Source organism: Anolis carolinensis, chromosome 5 (assembly GCF_035594765.1).
Source record: "Anolis carolinensis isolate JA03-04 chromosome 5, rAnoCar3.1.pri, whole genome shotgun sequence".
In the NCBI taxonomy this organism is placed as follows: domain Eukaryota; kingdom Metazoa; phylum Chordata; class Lepidosauria; order Squamata; family Dactyloidae; genus Anolis; species Anolis carolinensis.
This window is the reverse complement of record NC_085845.1, coordinates 173,167,665-173,186,091: the sequence shown is the minus strand read 5'-3', so window position 1 is coordinate 173,186,091 and position 18,427 is coordinate 173,167,665. Positions and strand designations below refer to the sequence as shown.

Here is an 18,427-nt window from a genome sequence, read left to right as displayed (position 1 = left end):
AACTAAAGGTGACTCGCCCCCAAGGCAAACATTGTCACATCGCAGGCCAGGACGCCGCAGGAAGGCACCCTGTGGGGCCGTCAATGATGGCTCATCAAATCACCACTTCCCGTCTGACACCCCAAAGACATATCTAAAATCTGCGAACGTGACAGGACCCCGGACATCCTTGATGGGTGTCATTAATTCCTTTAGAAATTGGCTGGGCCAGAATTAATCCGATGTTTCCTGTCCGGTCACCGCATTGTTTCTATAGCTCCCGCCTCCTCCTCTCTGATTGGCCCGAGGGGGGGACAAAAAACAGCTCCCCATTGGGCCAGCAGGGCAAGGCGGGAAACGAAAGCCCGCCTCGTTCAACCTCTCAGCCTATCCGCGATCAGATGGGCAGGGAAGCGGGGCGGGAAATTCAAAGGGCTGTCAGACCGAAACATTGTATAAATATGACTTTATTTGAAACATATGTTACGCTAGTAGATTGAATGATCGCTATTAGCGTCCTTTTCAGCTGAAATTGCTAAATAAAAACTCCTTGGCGGATTTTCCTTCAACTTGGCGGACCTTCTTCATTCCAGGCTTCAGGTTGTATTGCGGCTTATATTCTTCTTTTGGCTTCGCCAGGGTCCGTTCCCTCAGGACCGGGTCGGCTCCCTCCTTAAGGGACCCGATCCCCCAAACGCGGTCGACAACATATTCTACCTTTACATGCTGCTCTGCCCTTATAGTGAACATTTATTTAACTGCAGTACAGGCAGTCCCTGGGTTACAGACATCCAACTAACAAAAAAAATCATAGTTAAGAACAGGGGTGAGACAACAGAAAGTGAAAGAAATCGACCCCTACGATGGGAAATTCACCCCTGAAAAGATGTCTCCATTAAGATTTCTCGCCAATCCTTGTTTCCACAACAAGCCACATTTTCCAAAATTCAATTATCACAGTGACAGAGAGTGAAGTGGAATCTTCTGAATAGAGGGACAGATAGCAAAGAAACCTCCAAAGGGGAATTAACCCTTCGTTATGCTAGCCAAAGCTAAAATTTAACTTAAGAAGAAACCTACATAACCTATTCGGTTTGTAATTTGAAGACTATCTGCATTTACCAGCTTCTTTAGCTGTAGATTCCTGCACAAGAAGAGAGCTGGACTAGATTATCCTTTGAGTCTCTTCAGACTCTTATGATTCTATGTCAAAAATCCCAACACAGTGACTTCATTATACTGTCTCACTGCTTTTCAGATATAGCACATATACCCTCTGCAAATAAAAATGACAACCTTGTCTTGGTATATGGTTGGATCAACATTTCAATCACCAAGAACCAATTGACAGAAGGTATAAGCTTCTACCCCTTACTCATAGAGATGTGTCCAATAGTAGGCATCACCTTATCGCATGCTGTCTCTAACAAACTTTGGCACTCCACCACTCTTTCCAAGTAGATCATATTGTTTTCTATTCTTCTGGTATTTGGCACATTACAAGTGTTATGATAATTACTACACTGTGGCCTCCTTTGTTGGGCTCTGGGTCTGTAGATGTAGTTTGGGGGGGGGGGGGGGATATCAAACGGATCAACATTATCAGCCTGGTCACTAAGCACCTCTAATTCTCAGGTTTGTCAAGGCAAGTCCATGCATTGTAGGAAAATGTATGAATTCCAAAGAACATTCAAGGAAACAACATGGCTTTTTTTTCCTCAGGGAACTCTGTTCATGGGGTCATCACTCTGTATAAAAAACACTATTCTCAGGCCACCCTCATTCTCTCCTCCCACCACACAAACTTGTCAGCTTTCCCTATATACTTTTGCTTCAGCCAGACTAGGTCCCACGCATTGTTAATACTGTCTTTGTTGATTGAATTTGACCTCCATGTAATTAAAAACTGTTTCTTTCAACTGTGTGAGCCGCATTGCCTCCTCCTGGTGCCAAAACTTCACCCTCCCCATCTGGCTGCCCAGCTCCATCGACATGCCTGTTCTCTGCAATGTGATTCACAACATCGCCCCCAGCATTGTTGATGCTGTGAGACAGGTGGCCATGGTCACCAGGATGGTCCTCGCCTTCCTGTATATCTGATTCGGCTTCCTCTGTTTCACTCCCACCACCGCCTCCAGAAGGATTCTCCTCCGGTTGAGAGGTCTTCTTTTCCCCCCTGCTCAGGCAGCAATAGGAAGCAATGGCCAGGAAGAGAGCTGACAACACCACCTCTGAGCCAGCCAGGTAGAAGATAACCTCATACCTCTTAAGTGCATCCACCAATCGCCCTGGAGTTGAAACAAAAAAGAATTAGCAGCATCATACATTGTAGTACTATTTCATGTAGTTACTCTATTAAAGAACTTATCAAGAACTTAGAGTCTGCATTATATGAAACTTCATAAGCTTTAGGAAGAGAGGCTCATTATTAGTATCCACATTCAGTCAATTCATCCACTAGAGATTATGGGAATTGCAGCTACTCTTTGAGGGACATCATCTCTAATTTAATGGCCCTGGCTCAATGCTATGGGGTGCTGGGATTTATCATTTGGTGATAAATTAGCATTTTTTGGTATAGAAGTCTCAAGACCTTGTCAAACTAAAGCCCCCAGAATTCCATAGCCCCGATCCAGGGCAATTCATTCTATAGTATGCACCCAAGGTTTCCTTTTCCATGGCTGGAAACTCCGGCGTTCTAACACTTTTGTTTTTAAAGAAGGAATTCTAAGCAGGCAGCAACAGTAATGCATACCTTTTTGGCCAAATTACAGAGTGCATTTTTTGCTGCTACGCATCACATTCAGCAGCAAATACTTTTGATGGTTTCAGGGTTTTGAATATTGAAGTGCACATTAGATTCAATGGCATATTAAACCCGAGTAAATAAGCTAATTCCAATTAACAGGGCAAAGTTTTTGTTGCAAAATTCTAGTCTATGGAGATGACTATGACAGAGCTTTTCCCATAGAAGAAGCACAAATAAATTATTCAGGTGTGCAATAAGCAAATTTATTTTTAGATTCAGAGCCTATTCAAGCCTGAGATACTTCAAACTAGAACTGGAAAATGTAGTATTGATACAGCTGGCTGCAAGTTTCAGAGCCTGTTGGGTTGATACCTAAAATGGTTTTAGTAAAGGCCTTTAAGCTGCAGCTGTAATACTGCACCTGTGTGCATATGTGGTCTTCAAGTTGCCTGTTAACTTTATAGAAACTCCATTAATTTCCCAATGTTTTCTTTGGGACCTTCCACACAGCCATAAAAATCAGATTGTCAAGGCAGAAAATCCCACAATATCTGCTTTGAACTGGGATATCTGAATCCACATTGCCATATATTCCTGTTCAAAGCAGATAATGTGGGATTTTATTCAGCTGTGTGGAAGGGGCCTATGATAAAGAAATTCAAAGGCGGGCTGTCAGGTTCCTTCCTATGAAGTATAACTTAGATAACTTGTTTGCCAAAAAACCAATAAAAAAAACAAACAGTCTCCTATCCAAGTACTAACCAAAGCTGTGTTTCCAGAATCAGATGGTGCCTGGTCCATTTAGGGCAGGTGTTTTGGACTTCAGCTCCCACAATTCCTAAGAGTTGATAAGCTGGCTAGGATTTCTGGGAGCTGAAGTCCAAAACAACTAGAGGACCAAAGGTTGGAAACCACTAATTTAGGGTATTTAGATCTCTACTATAAACAAAACCTCCTGAAAAGGTTCCTGAGTCTCAGCACTGTCACAGATCACTTTCTAGATGAGCCTAGCCATGCACAAACAAGATGTATAGACAGGAAATGTGTACTTTTCTTAGTAAACTCCTTGTGTTCCCTCAAGGAACCTGTGTCCATGGATAATATATCAAATGATAACCTAGAAATAAACTGGAGATTCACAGACATATAAATACGTCATTATTCTATCATAATAGAAGCTGGGCCAGCTGATTTGAACAAGTTCAGGGAATTGCTGGGTGGAATCCCTTGGTTAGACATGGTAAAGGAAAGGGGCACCCAGCTAAGGGGGTGAAGTGTGGGAAGTTCCTTAAGAATGAATTGCAAAAAAGGACCATCACAAACAAACACATGAAAGAAGAAAAATGAGAAACACTTGAAAAATTAAATTTAAACTCAAGAAAAAGAAAAGAAAAAAAGAGTATGTAAACAGAATGGAAAGAAGGACAAATCACCAAAGAAGGGTACAGATGTGTAGCTCAAGCTTGCAATAATAATATAAGGAAAGCTAAAACTCAAAATGAGCTGACTGGTTGAGGAAGAAAAATGTAACAATACTTTTTCCTACATACATTTAAGGAAATAGATCAGAGGATCAAGGGATAGATGCAAAATGCTAACCAATCACAATGAAAATACAGAACAATGCAATACCTATTCTGCTTTCACTTTCCCCCCCAAAAATAAACTCTTTGCTTCCAAGCAGCAACAGAGTCCTTAGCAAGAGATCTTTGCTTCTGTGAGACTATAACACTATCCATTGACACGTCATGATTTCCCATTGGTATTGGATGGGCATGCTTTACTTACTCAAGAGCACATTCTTCTTCCTGTTCATATCCGTGCTCAGTGATGATGATGATTATTACTATTACTATCAGGAGCCCCCGGTGGTGCAATGTGTTAAAACCTTGTGCTGGCAACGCTGCTGACCAAAAGGTCAGGTGATTTAAACCAGAGGAGCAAGGTGAGCTCCCGTCTGTCAGCTCCAACTTCCCATGCGGGAACATGAGAGAAGCCTCTCACAGGATGGTAAAACATCTGGGCATCTCCTGGGCAATGTCCTTTCAGACAGCCAATTCTCTCTCACCAGAAGCGACTTGCAGTTTCTCAAGTTGCTCCTGACATGAAAAAAAATACTATTTGTTTTTAAGGGTGAACTGTGGTATTCAAAATTAGATCCTGAACTAAGACCTGATAAACAATACCTCATCCTGAGCTCTGTGAAAGGCAGCGATGTTTCCAGGCTACAAATATCCTAGGCTTACCTGCAGAAGGTGGCCCAATAAGCACAGCAATGGCTTCAATTAGCAAGACAAGCCCAATGGCACTGGAGAACTTCTGTGAGCCAATGATGGCCATGAGCACCTCAAACTGCAAGGCTCCCACCATGCCATAGGAGATGCCAAAGAAGATGCAAAAGAGGACAAGAGACGTGTAAGTGCTGGCCTTGGCACTGATGATATCGGTCAGGCCATTGAAGAGCATGGCAAAGCTGAACAGGTAGATGACATGAGGCCGTACCCACTTCAGTCCAGCAAGAACCCCGCAAGATGGGCGGGCAAAGATATCGATGAAACCAATGATAGACAACAGAAAAGCAGCCTCTTTGTCAGGCACTCCTGTGTCTTTGGCATAGTTGACTAGCAATATGGTGGGCACAAAGAGACCCAAGACCATGATGAACATGGCGATGGTATAGATGACAAACCCTCGGTTTTTGAAGATTGAAAAATCTAACAACTTTTTGCCTTTCTTGGGCTTCTTCTTCTTCTTGGCTTTCTTGGCCTTCTTAGTGTTGTCCATGGTGCTGATGGCCTCGTCTGCCCTTTCTCCCATTGGCAGCATCTCTTTGGCCTCATATTTGTCCTGGGCCTTCTCTCTTGTCGTCTTCATGCTCATCTCCAGGGGTCTCATCACTGCCCCACAGGTGCAGCAGTTGAGCAGGAGGCCTCCCATGATGAGGAATCCGCCTCGCCAGCCAAACTTCTCCAGCAAAACCTGCCCCAGTGGAGAGAGGGCTGACAGGAAGACTGGGCTCCCAGCTGCAGCAAGCCCATTCGCCAAAGGTCTCCGCTTATCAAAGTAGGACCCCAGCATGATCAGGGAAGGCTGAAAGTTGAGAGCCATGCCTAAACCTGCAGAAAGCAAGGGAAATTATGAATGACAAGTAAGTGAACGGATGATAGCTTGAATCCATTTCTTAATTTCAGCTAGAGGAGGACTATTAAATCAATGAGAAGTTTATAACAGGTAACATAGTAAGTATAATAGTTAATAGTAAGTTCCATTGATTCAGTTGATCTACTCTGTTTGGGACTAAATAAGATTTAAGGCTTAAATTTTGAGCCAATGATCTCAAGAGATAGAAATGTCTCAAAGTGCAAGAGAGCAAAGGTTCCCAAACTGTGTTCTGCAGAACCCTAGGATACCGCATTGTAGGGGTTCTATGAAAAACCTTTAAACTCAACAACAGAATGCAAATGTAAAAGATACTTTCTAGACTAAAATATCAATAATATCAACACATGCATAAATAGTACAAGGCATCTTTGTATAATGGATATGAAAATCTTGTAGAGTCAGCCCTCCACATTTGTGTATTTAACTTTTGTGGACTTGGTTAGTTACAGATTTGATTAATATATTCTCTCTAGAAGTCTCAAGGTCCTTCAGCACTTCCATTGAAAAGTGACCATGGAATTGTGGTGAAGGACCTCAGAATTCCCAGAGGTGTTCTCTCATGCTAAAAAATAGTGGTTTCTATTTGCATTTTTCCACTTTCACAAATGTCCTGCACCCTTAGCCCCCATAAAAGGGGAAAGCCTACTGTGTACATTAGACAACATCCTATCAGTGATGTATGTGTATGTAAGTGTGCCATATGTGCTTGTTTCGGGTGGGGCTTAGGGAGCTATCCTGAGCCCTATCCAATCCTCTCCCAGCAGCAAAGCCTCACAACTTCTCGGGGTTTGAAAAGACTCAGAGCTGCATGGCATTGTGCTCTGCTTGCTCAAGATAAGATCTCTGTCATCATGTTCTTCCACCTTCCTTGCAATGTCTCTCCAATTTCTGTCAGTTCTATGTTCCACCTCCCACTCGCAGATGCATGCTTATTTTAGAGGCATATTGCTTCTCTTCCCCATTTCACAAGAACGCTCACCTGTCAGCACGCCAGCTGTCAGGTACAGTTCAATAATGTTTGTGGTGAAGGAGGCTAAAATCATTCCAGACGAAGCCAAGAGGCCTCCAACGAGCATCACAGGCCGACATCCAAACTGATTCACCATAATACTGCTCACAGGCCCTGCAGAGAATCCAAGAAATCAGAAAGGGGCAAAGGCTAGAACAAAATAAAAAGAATAGACAACTGAAATAAAGTACTGTTTGAATATTTCTTATCTAAAATGCTTGGGACTAGAGGTATTTTGGATTTTTTACGGATTTGGCATGTAAGTACTTTATTAGATATCTTGAAGATGGGACCCAAGTCTAAATAGAAAACTTATGTATGTTTAATATGCTTCTTACAAACAGAAGGGGGCAGATTGGAGCCTCTGTTTTTTTCTGGCCCTGAGTAAACCTGGATAAATTGCCAATAGAATAGCCTTATTCCCTTCCTTCCTTATTTAGTTTTAGTAGAAATGTGAGATGGAAGCAAGAACCAAACTATCAGACAGAAGGGAAAGCAATATCTCTCTTTCATAGATGTTTTTCAGACATCTTAAAAAAATATTATCATGAATAAGACACTTAGTTCAAATTGGAGCTTGGAAAAAAAATACTTTTTTGCACTGCAATTACCAAAACACCACCCAGCAGTTAATTTTAAAAGTACTTTTTCCAGTCTCTAGTCCATCCTGACGAGTACTGTCCAAAGATCTCAAGAATTAATTAAACAAACTAAGCCTGAGCTTTACGATTGAACCAAGGGTCCTCTGATAAGAGGCATTCATCTTCCTCATTTTGACACACGTTGTCTGCAATTCTGCTTCTTTGAATGTAGGCTTTAGATAGAATGAACATTCTTGCTCAGCAATATATATGAATTGGAAGATAGTTTTGTTTGCTTAATACCAAGAGCTAAGCATCCCTTCCCCAAAACGTTAGAAGTGATGTCTGACTCTGTGCTTACCTGTAGAGATGGAAACAATGGACAACAGAAACACATTCTAATAAGCTTTGGGTGAAATCTTCTAAGCCTGACACTCTCATGTATTGTATTGTAATCCCCAGTATTCCTGAGCAGCATGGCCAATGATTATGTATGCAGTCCAACATCTCTGGTTCGGCACAGGTGTTACAGCCAAACAAGAACTTAGTTCCATTGTAACAACCACAGGTGGTAAAAGAAAAAAATACAAACACCTGAGCAATTGAACCCTGAAAGTGGAAGAGCCTTTACCTATTAGCCTGCGAAGCTTTTAAATAAAACTCTTCAACCCACCCGCCAGCACTGCATTGTGGAATGTTTGTTAGCATTCTGATCCTTCGATACAATGACAAAATCTATTAAATTAGAATCATAGAGTTGGAAGAGACCTCATGGGCCATCCAGTCCAATCCCCTGCCAAGAAGCAGGAAAATCGCATTCAAAGCACCCCCGACAGATGGCCATCCAGCCTCTGCTTGAACGCCTTCAAAAAAGGAGCCTCCACCACACTCGGGGGCAGAAAGGTCCACTGCTGAACAGCTCTCACAGTGAGGAAGTTCTTCCTAATGTTCACGTGGAATCTCCTTTCCTGTAGTTTAAAGCCATTGTTCTGTGTCCTAATCTCCAGGGCAATAGACAAGCCTGCTCCCTCCTCCCTGACTTCCCCTCACATATTTATACATGGCTATCATGTCTTCTCTCAGCCTTCTCTTCTGCAGGATAAACATGTCCAGCTCTTTAAACCGCATCTCATAGGGCTTGTTCTCCAAACCCTTGATCATTTTAGTCATCCTCCTCTGGACACCTTCCAGCTTGTCAACATCTCCTTTCAATTGCAGTGCCCAGAACTGGACACAGTGTGATTCCAGGTGTGGCCTGACCAAGGCAGAATAGAGGGGTAGTATGACTTCCCTGGATCTAGACACTAGACTCGTATTTATGCATGACAAAATCCCATTGGCTTTTTTGCTGCCACATCACATTGCTGGCTCATGTTTTTTGAGGTATCCAAGCAGGGCTTCTCCAAGCTACCCTTAATATCAATTGGTACATATGTGATCCAACTGCTCTGTTCTATTGCTATGTACCAATTGATATTAAGGGTAGCTTTAAAAAATACCTGTCTATATTTTTATAAGCCCAATGTAGTGTTTTGTCAGATGGAATTGTAGCCTTCTCACCTGTTCCATACAGCATAGCTAGCATGATTGATGAGATCCAAGCTGTGTCACTGTAGCCAACGTGGAAGTCATGCATCAGCTCCTTGAAGTAAATGCTCACTGCCTTTGGGAAAGCGTAGGAGAAGCCGGTGATGACAAAGCAACCCAGCAGCACAACCCAGCCCCAGCCACCATCTGGAGGCTTCACTCTTTCAGGCACCTGTCCATCCTCAGCATCGCCTCTCCCCATTGTCTAAATCAAGGGGGAAACCAGCAAATAAGCCAGGCCAGCCGTGGGCAGCAGGAGAGTGGAGTGCTGTAGAAACAGAAGATCAGACAGGATACAGATCAAAGATCAGACAAATTATCTTCTGGAACTTGTGGCCTTTAAAAATACATTTAGACACAACTTCTCCAAACCTCTTTTTTTCTATGTTCTATTGCTTCATTTATTTTTGCATGCTCCTCTTTCTCTATTTAAATAATAATGGGTTCACTGGGTTGCTGTGTATTTTCCAGGCTGTGTGGCCATGTTCCAGAAGCATTCTCTCCTGACGTTTCACCCACATCTATGGCAGGCATCCTCAGAGGTTTTTTAAATACTGGTAGCCAGATTTTGTTCATTTTTATGGTTTCCTCCTTTCTGTTGAAATTGTCCACATGCTTGAAAATCTGAAATGGGTTCCCAGAATGGTTGGGATACAAACCAGCTACAATGCAGACCAGGCATAGTGCAGTGAGGAATAGCAAAAGACACCATAATCCTGTGGACATGCCACTTCACCAGTCTTGTATAATAAAGATCCTAGAATCTATACTCTATGAATAAGATATTGAGAATGCACTGGTGCCTCACAAAATTACAGAATTCAGGATTCCATAGTATGTTGCCATGGCAGTTAAAGTGGAATCAAAGGACTTTAACTGAGCTGCATGAAAGGGCTTATATCTGAAGGCAAACACAAAACTCGTCAACAACGCTAATCAGCTTTGTGGAGGGGGAATTCTGGCACTATTCCATTATTTATCCATTTCCTCAATCAATTTACTGTTATATTTACATACCTAACTTCATTCAATTATATAAATTCATTCAATTATATAAATATATATACCTTGTGATAGGTAAACCATGGAATATATAAACCATGAAGCAACTAACAAGTAAAAGTAAAAAATACAAAATAGTAATACTAAGAAAAGAATGCCATTGAAATTCTAAAATCTAGCAAAAATCCACATACCATTGTCTGTTAAACAAAAAGCAGACTCAAATGTCTCCTCAGGCACCATCGAAGGGATCCAAAGGTTTGGGTGAAGAAGTGGGTCTGAAGTAGCCAATGAAACTCAGTTACTGAAGACACTTGTGTCTCCAAAGACAGAGAATATAATTTGTGGGTATAACAAATGAGAAAGTCCTTACTAAGGTCACTTATTGGTCATAAACAAGATTGACAAAATAGAGCCTCTTCGAAAGATCTCCGAGATGAGGCAAGTGCGCACTGGGAGAAGCTTTCACACAAGTTGTTTGACTCCAAGCCATTTAAACACCCAATGAAGAGACAAAGAGAAGAGACAAAGTCTCAGTGTGTTGAAAAAAAAGGTTTCGTTTTCCACTTAGCCAATGCATTTTGACCCAGTGATATTAATGGCATTCTCCAGAGGCTGAAAATACAAGGTGAAAAGGCAAAAAAGCCTGTCTTAAATGGATTCAATTAATGTAATCCAAGACTGTCTGGAATTAAGAAACCACCATCTTCTCTTGCTCAAAAATAGATTTTGTTTGTCTATTACCCAAAACAATAAGGCTGAAAGTTGTTCTTCTCTGTTGGCAAACATCCTCCAAGACCTTAAACAGCCTGGCTTAATGTAAGACTTGGCACACATGAGATGTAGTAGTTCCCTAAGATCACCTCCATCAGTTCAGGTAAAGAGATCATTAAGCATCAGGGTTGAGAGCATGCCAACAGAATCTCAATCTTGTTTCAAGTTCCCAATGTAAAGTATAGACACTCAAAACTGACGGACTATTGGAAACCAAATCAGAAGCTTCTATATTTCCTCATTTTGAAATCAAGTCTGGCACTACATTTCCTCAGTAGCCTGATGGTCACATTTGGAAAAGATTACACATCCACCTTCACCTCTCTAGGATATACTGTGCAAAGAACTCATGATTAGTTTTTCCTCAATATACTACCGATCGGTTTCATCCTATGAAGTATTTTTTCCTGACGTTTCGCCCACATCTATGGTAGGTATCCTCAGGGGTTGTGCAGTGTTGGAAACTAGGCAAATAGGGTTTATATATCTGTGGAATGTTCAGGGTGGGAGAAAGTCTGCCTGAAGCAAGTGTGAATGTTGCATTTGGACACCTTGATTAGCACTGAATAGCCTTGCAGCTTCAAAGCCTGGCTGCTTCCTGCCTGGGGGAATCCTTTGTTAGGAGGTGTTAGCTGGCCCTGATTGTTTCCTTTCTGTTTCCACAGATATATAAATCCCACTTGACTAGTTTCCAACATGCCTCACAACCTCTGAGGATGAATCCCATAGATGCAGGTGAAACGTAAGGTAAGAATGGTTCTGGGACATGACCATACAGCCCGGAAAACTCACAGCAACCCAGTGATTCCAGCCATGGAAGCCTTCAACAACACATTGTTCTTTTTTGGGGTTGTGTGTGTGTGTGTGTGTGGGTGGTTTTTTTTTGGGGGGGGGCGGTTGGTCAATTCAGCTATTCAGTGAGTCTCTGGAGAAAATCTATTGCATATATGCCTGTCTCAGCTCTTCCTTCTTGTTGTTGCTGTTGCCGTTGTTGTTAGTATTAAGGTTTTAAATGGAAGGCAGGCAGTCTGAGTTAATACAGAAAAAGACTAAGGTCCAGATCTGAATTATTGAATTGGGCTCTGAATCTGGAGGGACCATGCTCAACATATAATGGACCACTCAATACCCTCTTTTCTGACTAGTCACTGAAAAAGCTAACCTTGTGACAGTAAATGTGAAGTTAACATTTTTGTCTTTGTGTACAGTATACAACTTTACATCTGCTTACGGTAGGATTTTATTTATCATTTTCTGCCTGCTCACTTGATTTATAATCAGCAGTATATCTATTCTTCATTTCTTTTATCAAATTCCATCCACGATAACAGCTGTTTGTAAGATTCCGGGCTTGCAAATTCCATAAGCTGATTATCATGATGTTTTCCCTCCAAGAACTTTCACCTACAAGCTTTCAGACACAAGTCAGTATTGTTTGCAAAACCACTACATATGTGCAAGTTTACGTATACTGAAGCATCAGAAAGCAAAGATGTCACTATCTCATATTTTGGAATATTTCAAATTTCAGATTTCTAGATAAGAATTCTGCATTGCTTGAGTCCCTCTGGAACTTCAAACCAAGGCTTGCAAAAATTATGGATTTGTTTTAGTTACTCTAGGTTCCAGAATCCTCTACCCCAGCCCTAGTGGCGCAGTGGGTTAAACCCTTGTGCCGGCAGAATTGCTAACTTGAAGGTTGGGTTGCTGACCTGAAGGTTGCCGGTTCAAATCTGGGGAGAGCTGATAGCTCCAGCTCCGCATGTGGGGACATGAGAGAAGTTTCCCACAAGGATGGCAAAACTTCAAAACATCCAGGCATCCCCCGGGCAACATTCTTGCAGATGGCCAATTCCCTCACAACAGAAACGACTTGCAGTTTCTCAAGTCGCTGCTAACACTAACAAAAAATTGCTTTTTAAACTCCTGCTCATGGTCAAGCTTTTATAGTTTGGTCCATAAATGGGAAAATAGAGGCAACAGGACCTTGAACTATTCATTTTTAAGACAATTGGTGGGATTTTTATTGAATCCTCTGCCTGAGAATGGAGTACAGCTCATTTTTCTGATGAATGCATACAGGGAAAGAGCCCCAAATGCTGGAGAGAGGAAGGGAACTTTGTACAGGTGCATGCCAGACGGATTACTCGTCTGCGTGCCAGCGCTGTGGCTAAGTACAGAGATACCGGCGCAAACAAGGAATTGAGAGGGAGCGGTGCGGGTGTTTCAAGCCCTTAAGCTCTCCAGGAATGTCAACACAGGGTTTGCTTTTCCTGTCTTTCACCATGAGCCAGTCATGACCTTTTTGACACAGCACCTTAGTGACGGGCAGGCTATTATAGCATTAGTGACAGGAAATCATTGGGGCTATTCCTATGGATGTTTAGTGGCCCTAACAATGCCAGCAACGGCTGTAGTAATGTAAGTGATTTGTAACATTATGGCCTGTGTCGTTAAAGCCTCTTCTGGACCAGCCTTTACCATTAGGGAGAATGAAGGAGAAGATGGTGACAGCAACAGCAATAGCCATCGGGGAAGCTATCTAATTGACTGTATTGAACTAAAGATGCATTTACACTGTAAAACAGTGGTTCTCAACCTGTGGGTCCCCAGATGTTTTGGCCAACTCCCAGAAATCCTAACAGCTGGTAAACTGGCTGGGATTTCTGGGAGTTGTAGGCCAAAACACCTGGGGACCCATAGGTTGAGAACCATGAATGCAATTTGACTTCATTTAACTGTTGTGGCCCAGTGCTATGGAATCATGGGGGTTGTAATTTTACAAGGTCCTTAGCCAAAGAGTGGTGGTATATCACCAAACTACAGCTTCCATTATTCCAGTGGTTCACAACCTCTGGGTCCCCATGTTTTTTGCCTACAACTCCCAGAAATCCCAGCCAGTTCACCAGCTGTTAGGATTTCTGGAAGTTGAAGGCCAAAACATCTGGGAACCCATAGGTTGAGAACCACTGCATCATTCCATCACATTGAACACAACAGTTAAAATAGTGACAAACTACATTGATTCTACAGTGTAGATGTACGCTAAGATTCAGTCGGCAGTCCAATTAGCTTTGTAGGTAGAACAGTGGAAAAGCACAACCATGGACCTTTTCACACAATGCAGACTTTAACCTAAATTTACTAAGCTCTAGGCCAATCCTCTAAACTAGAGCTTTCCAAACGATGTGTTACAATAACAATAAAACTTTATTTATATACTGCCCTATCTCCTCAGGGGACTCAGGGCAGTTTCCAACATGATAAAAACAATATAATACAATACAATACACATAATAAAAATAGAACCATACAACAATTTAAAAATAATACAAGTAATAAACATAAATACACAATATACGATCCAACAATTAAAAATAAAACTAATAACAATACTTCATTTACAGGCCAGTTATGGTGACCCAGACTGTTGTGTTGTGACACATTAGTGTGTTGGCTGCAATGTGTAGATGTATTGCATGAATATAATAAGAAACCTCAGAGTCTTTGTGAAATATGCAATAAATCATACATTTTTTTGGAATAAAAAATGAAAAGATTTTATGAGAAGAGTTGTTTCCCCATACATTTTGGTTTTACAGTTTATATATAAGTCTATATGTCTGACAGGTGGTTGTTTTAACTTCCGGATTGTTGGTGAAACTGATTTACTGTGTCGTGAAATTATGCATGTCTAAAAAGAGTGCCACCAACATGAAATGGTGGAAAGCTGTACTTTAAACATTATACCATTCTTCCTCTTTAGCTATTATACCACAGCACTGTAATACACCTCTATGTGGTACTTCGTGGATCAGTCTGGCCTAATGCTCTTACCACTAAACTATATCATCTCCCCAGGTGTATTACTTCATAACTTCAAAATATGGTGAGCCATCTCACCCTAAATGAGTATCTTCAGTCTCATCCCAAGAAACAGAGGGTGAAATATTTTATCCAAATTAATAATAATAATAATAATAATAATAATAATAATAATAATAATAATGTTTAAGAAACAAACAAAAAAGCAATATAAAATAACATTCTGGATAAAAGTGCAAGCAATTCCCAAGTTACGAACATGATAGGTTATGTAGTTTTGTTCTGAAGTTGAATTTGTATGTTATGTTGGAATATGTACATTTTTAAAATGAAAGTCCAGATAAATAGATAGATAATAATAAGCAAGTTTTGGATAGCATTAGGGTTAACACCCCGGTGATGTGTGTGTGTGTGTGTGTGCGCGTGTGTGTGTGTGTGTGTGTGTGTGTGCGTGTGTGTGTGTGTTTTGGTGGGGGGGGGTTGGGGGGGGATTGCTGTCTGTGCCTCCGTTCAGAAGAATTCACCTCACTTTCTGTCCCTGTGATAATTGGATTTTGAAAAAATTGCCTTATTTTAGAAACAAGGATTGGTGATAAAGCTTCAGTGGAGATACCTTTTTCCATGATAACTCCTCCAGGAGTGAATTTCCCTTCCTAGAGGTTGATTTTTCTCACTTCTTATTGTCTCACCCCCGTTCTCAACTATGAGTCATTAGTAAGTTTGATATTTGTAACTCGAGGACTGCATGTATTGGCATGCCACAAACTGAGTCCTGAGAGTGAGTGGAAGTCTAATGCTAAAGGCATCCCAGACCATAGAGAAAGAGTTCCCAAATAGAGGAAGGTATTTCAAATCAGAAGACTTGAGCTCCGTTATCTATTTTGCAACCATCAGACCATGCCTCTCTCTTCACACAAACGTTAACTATTCTAATCTGCAACTATTAAAGTGTTTATTGTTAATGTTCACAATTAGTTTATTTTGTATTTAGTTGTTGGAATTTTATTCCATTTAATTTTGGAAAAGCACTTAGGGACTACTTCTAACAAATACAAAAAATGAACCAAGTAGGATAAGACCAAGGCCTATCTAACCTTTTACATTCTGTCTGCTGCACAGTGGTCAATTGGAAATATTTGGGTCCAACTGGAGAACCAGGGTGCAGATGCATCTATCTTATGTTCCCCAGAAACTGACATTCAGGTGCATCCCGCTTCTGATTATATATAGCCATTGTAACTAGGAACCAATGTGTTGTCGAAGGCTTTCATGGCCAGAATTACTGGGTTGTTGTACATTTTCTGGGCTGTATGGTCATGTTTCAGAAGCATTCTCTCGTGATGTTTTGTTCACATCTATGGCAGGCATTCTCAGAGGCTGGGAAGTATATATTCAGAAACATGCAAATGTGAGTAGATCAATAGGTACCCCTCCGGCGGGAAGGTAATGGACTGCTCCATGCAGTCATGCCGGCCACATACCTCACAACGTCTGAGGATGCCTACCATAGATGTGGGTGAAACATGAGGAGAGAGTGCTTCTGGAACATGGCCATACAGCCCAGAAAATGCACAACAACCCAGTAACTAGGAACCATCATATATTTATCCAATTACTACCCTCTTACACCTTATACATTCTTTTACTGTACTAATTGGGAAGAACAAAAACAGAAATCTTTTGGAATCATCTAATGAAATCCACAGAAGAAGCAAGTGGGACATCTCAAGATGTTTGGAGCGTGTTAATTTTATTAACAGACAAGTCAAAAAAAATATCACTTAAAGGTAGAAAGACGGCAACAGAAAGTAATAGAAGAGTAACAGGCAGTGTAACAAGAATCACAAAGGCCAACTAGGGTCCTTCCACACAGCCATATAACCCAGGATATCAAGGCAGATAATCCACAGTATCTGCTTTGAACTGGGTTATCTGAGTCCACACTGCCATATTAATCCAGTTCAATGTGGATTTTATACTTCTGTGTGGAAGGGGCTATAGTCACATCTAGAGAAAACTGATTAAATCAGTTTTTGAAAGGTGAGTCAAAACATAGGTAAACTCAGCAGATTCAATAGTTAACAATATGATTTAGATTATACCTTTACTATAATAACATGATAATAATAAAGCTAAGGGTATATTGTATTCCTTTACTATACTGTAATGAAAACAAATTACTTGTTAAAAGTAATTTTCCAAGTCTTGTTCTGGATAAATGAAGAATTCTACTCAGCTCGATGAATCAATATGGCTGGCATGTAGACACACACCAATCCAGTTTTAGATCCAGTCACAAAAATCTAGAAAATATGAGAGCACATCATACTCTCAAACTTCAAATGCAAACTAAGGCTGGATCTCATATAAACCAGTTCAACATAGTTAATTTGCATTCTGAAGCCGCATTATATGGCAGTGTAGATCCAGCCCAAGGCATGAAACCAGAGTACCTGGTTACTGGATAGCATTTTCAAACCTCAGGCTCTCATCCCCTTGAATCTATGGGCCGCACAAAAGAAAGCTCAATGGGGCACATTCAGTCCTTGACACACCTTGGCGGCTGCAACAGGTGACATCTTGTTGTGAGCCTTCAAGTCATCGCTGACTTATGATGATCTTAAAGTGAACTTATCACCACAGCCAACACTCAAACCACGGCACCATGCTGGCTCTCAACAAGATCAGTATTTAGCCTACCATAATACCAGACCTTGGAAAAGTTCTTCTCTTTATTGAACTCCTCAGTATCTTCAACTATTGCATGCCCACAGCCATACTAGTTAGAGGATTATGGTAGTTGCCGTCCCAAAACAGAACTTTTCCACACTTTTAGACCATTCAACATCCTTCATACGTAGCTTAAGGAAATGCAACAGTTAAATAACATTTGAACAACAAAATTGTACTCTGTATCATAATACATACCTGTGTCTTGGACTGTGCTTTTTTGAAGTATCCAGGCAGGGCTTCTCCTACTGCTGGGGAACGGGGGAGATAATTTGAGGAAGGAAGGGATGAAAACCTTTCACGGCTTACTCCATGACAGGCATCCAAAGAGCAGCACCAGAAGAAGCCTGCCAATCTCTTGCATTCTTCTTTCTCAGCCAGCAAAAAAGGTCCTTCTCAACTTGGGCTCTCAAAGTCTCCCAAAGCAAGGAGTCCTGGTGATCTCCAAGGCAGCTTCCAGAGAGCCCCTTCTGTATAGCCAAGCAGGCTGCTCCAAGTACCAAGCTCTTTACAGTGTAGATGTGGGTCAGCAGCTGCTTATGTTTTAAAGTCGCTAAAGCATTCTGGTTTGCTGCTCTCCAAGAAAGAAACTACTTCTCTAGTTTTTAAGAAGCTTTCCTGGCCAATGAGAAAGGAATAGGACTTGCATGCCTGTAATCCTGCTTCTCCACGGCAAGGAGTTGATGAGGAAAGGCCTGAGGAATGATTAAGCCCCCTTCTTCTCACCTCTTGGTGTTTCCCTACAGGTTTTGAGGACTGGAGCATTGGCCTTGCTCAGGACAATAGTGATGTAGCTTTGGGCAAGTGAATGGGGACATTAAAAACCCCACTCCCAGTGCAGGAAAAGTTGAAATGTTCAACATGCTCAGGATTCTGTATGAGAAGCAGAGAAGTTCCAGTGTGCAAACTAACCATTGGAAAACAGCTACATCTGGGGGGAGAACAGCCAATACAGGTAAGAAGTAACCATTATTCTTTTACATTTCCAAACTATTTCAGATTGTCCCTAGTATGACTATCCTCCCTTAC

At 41.4% G+C, this 18,427-nt stretch overlaps 1 protein-coding gene across 2 annotated transcripts; it reads right to left on the bottom strand.

The window, feature by feature from the left end:
• Positions 1–428: 428 nt before the first annotated feature.
• Positions 429–17,987, bottom strand: slc16a8 (solute carrier family 16 member 8). Of its 2 annotated transcripts, XM_062982961.1 has the most exons (6): positions 17,597–17,987; positions 9,240–9,335; positions 9,041–9,143; positions 6,870–7,013; positions 4,975–5,844; positions 429–2,267 (listed from the first exon to the last, which is right to left on the bottom strand). In XM_062982961.1, exons 2-6 carry the CDS (start codon positions 9,267–9,269, stop codon positions 1,879–1,881), a joined length of 1,536 nt encoding a protein of 511 aa, XP_062839031.1. In that variant the 5' UTR covers positions 9,270–9,335; positions 17,597–17,987; the 3' UTR covers positions 429–1,878. The 2 variants fall into 2 exon arrangements, with proteins under 2 accessions (XP_062839031.1, XP_003227204.1); XM_003227156.4 differs by having other exon boundaries at positions 9,041–9,335.
• Positions 17,988–18,427: the final 440 nt, after the last annotated feature.

Excerpts from the sequence above, each read along its gene's own strand:
- slc16a8 (XM_003227156.4), bottom strand. The coding sequence starts at position 9,269 with ATGGGGAGAGGCGATGCTGAGGATGGACAGGTGCCTGAAAGAGTGAAG. Across the intron at positions 7,014-9,040 it reads AGCTATGCTGTATGGAACAG|GGCCTGTGAGCAGTATTATG; the intron begins GTGAGAAGGCTA and ends GATTCTCTGCAG. Across the intron at positions 2,268-4,974 it reads TATTGGGCCACCTTCTGCAG|GGCGATTGGTGGATGCACTT; the intron begins GTAAGCCTAGGA and ends TTTCAACTCCAG.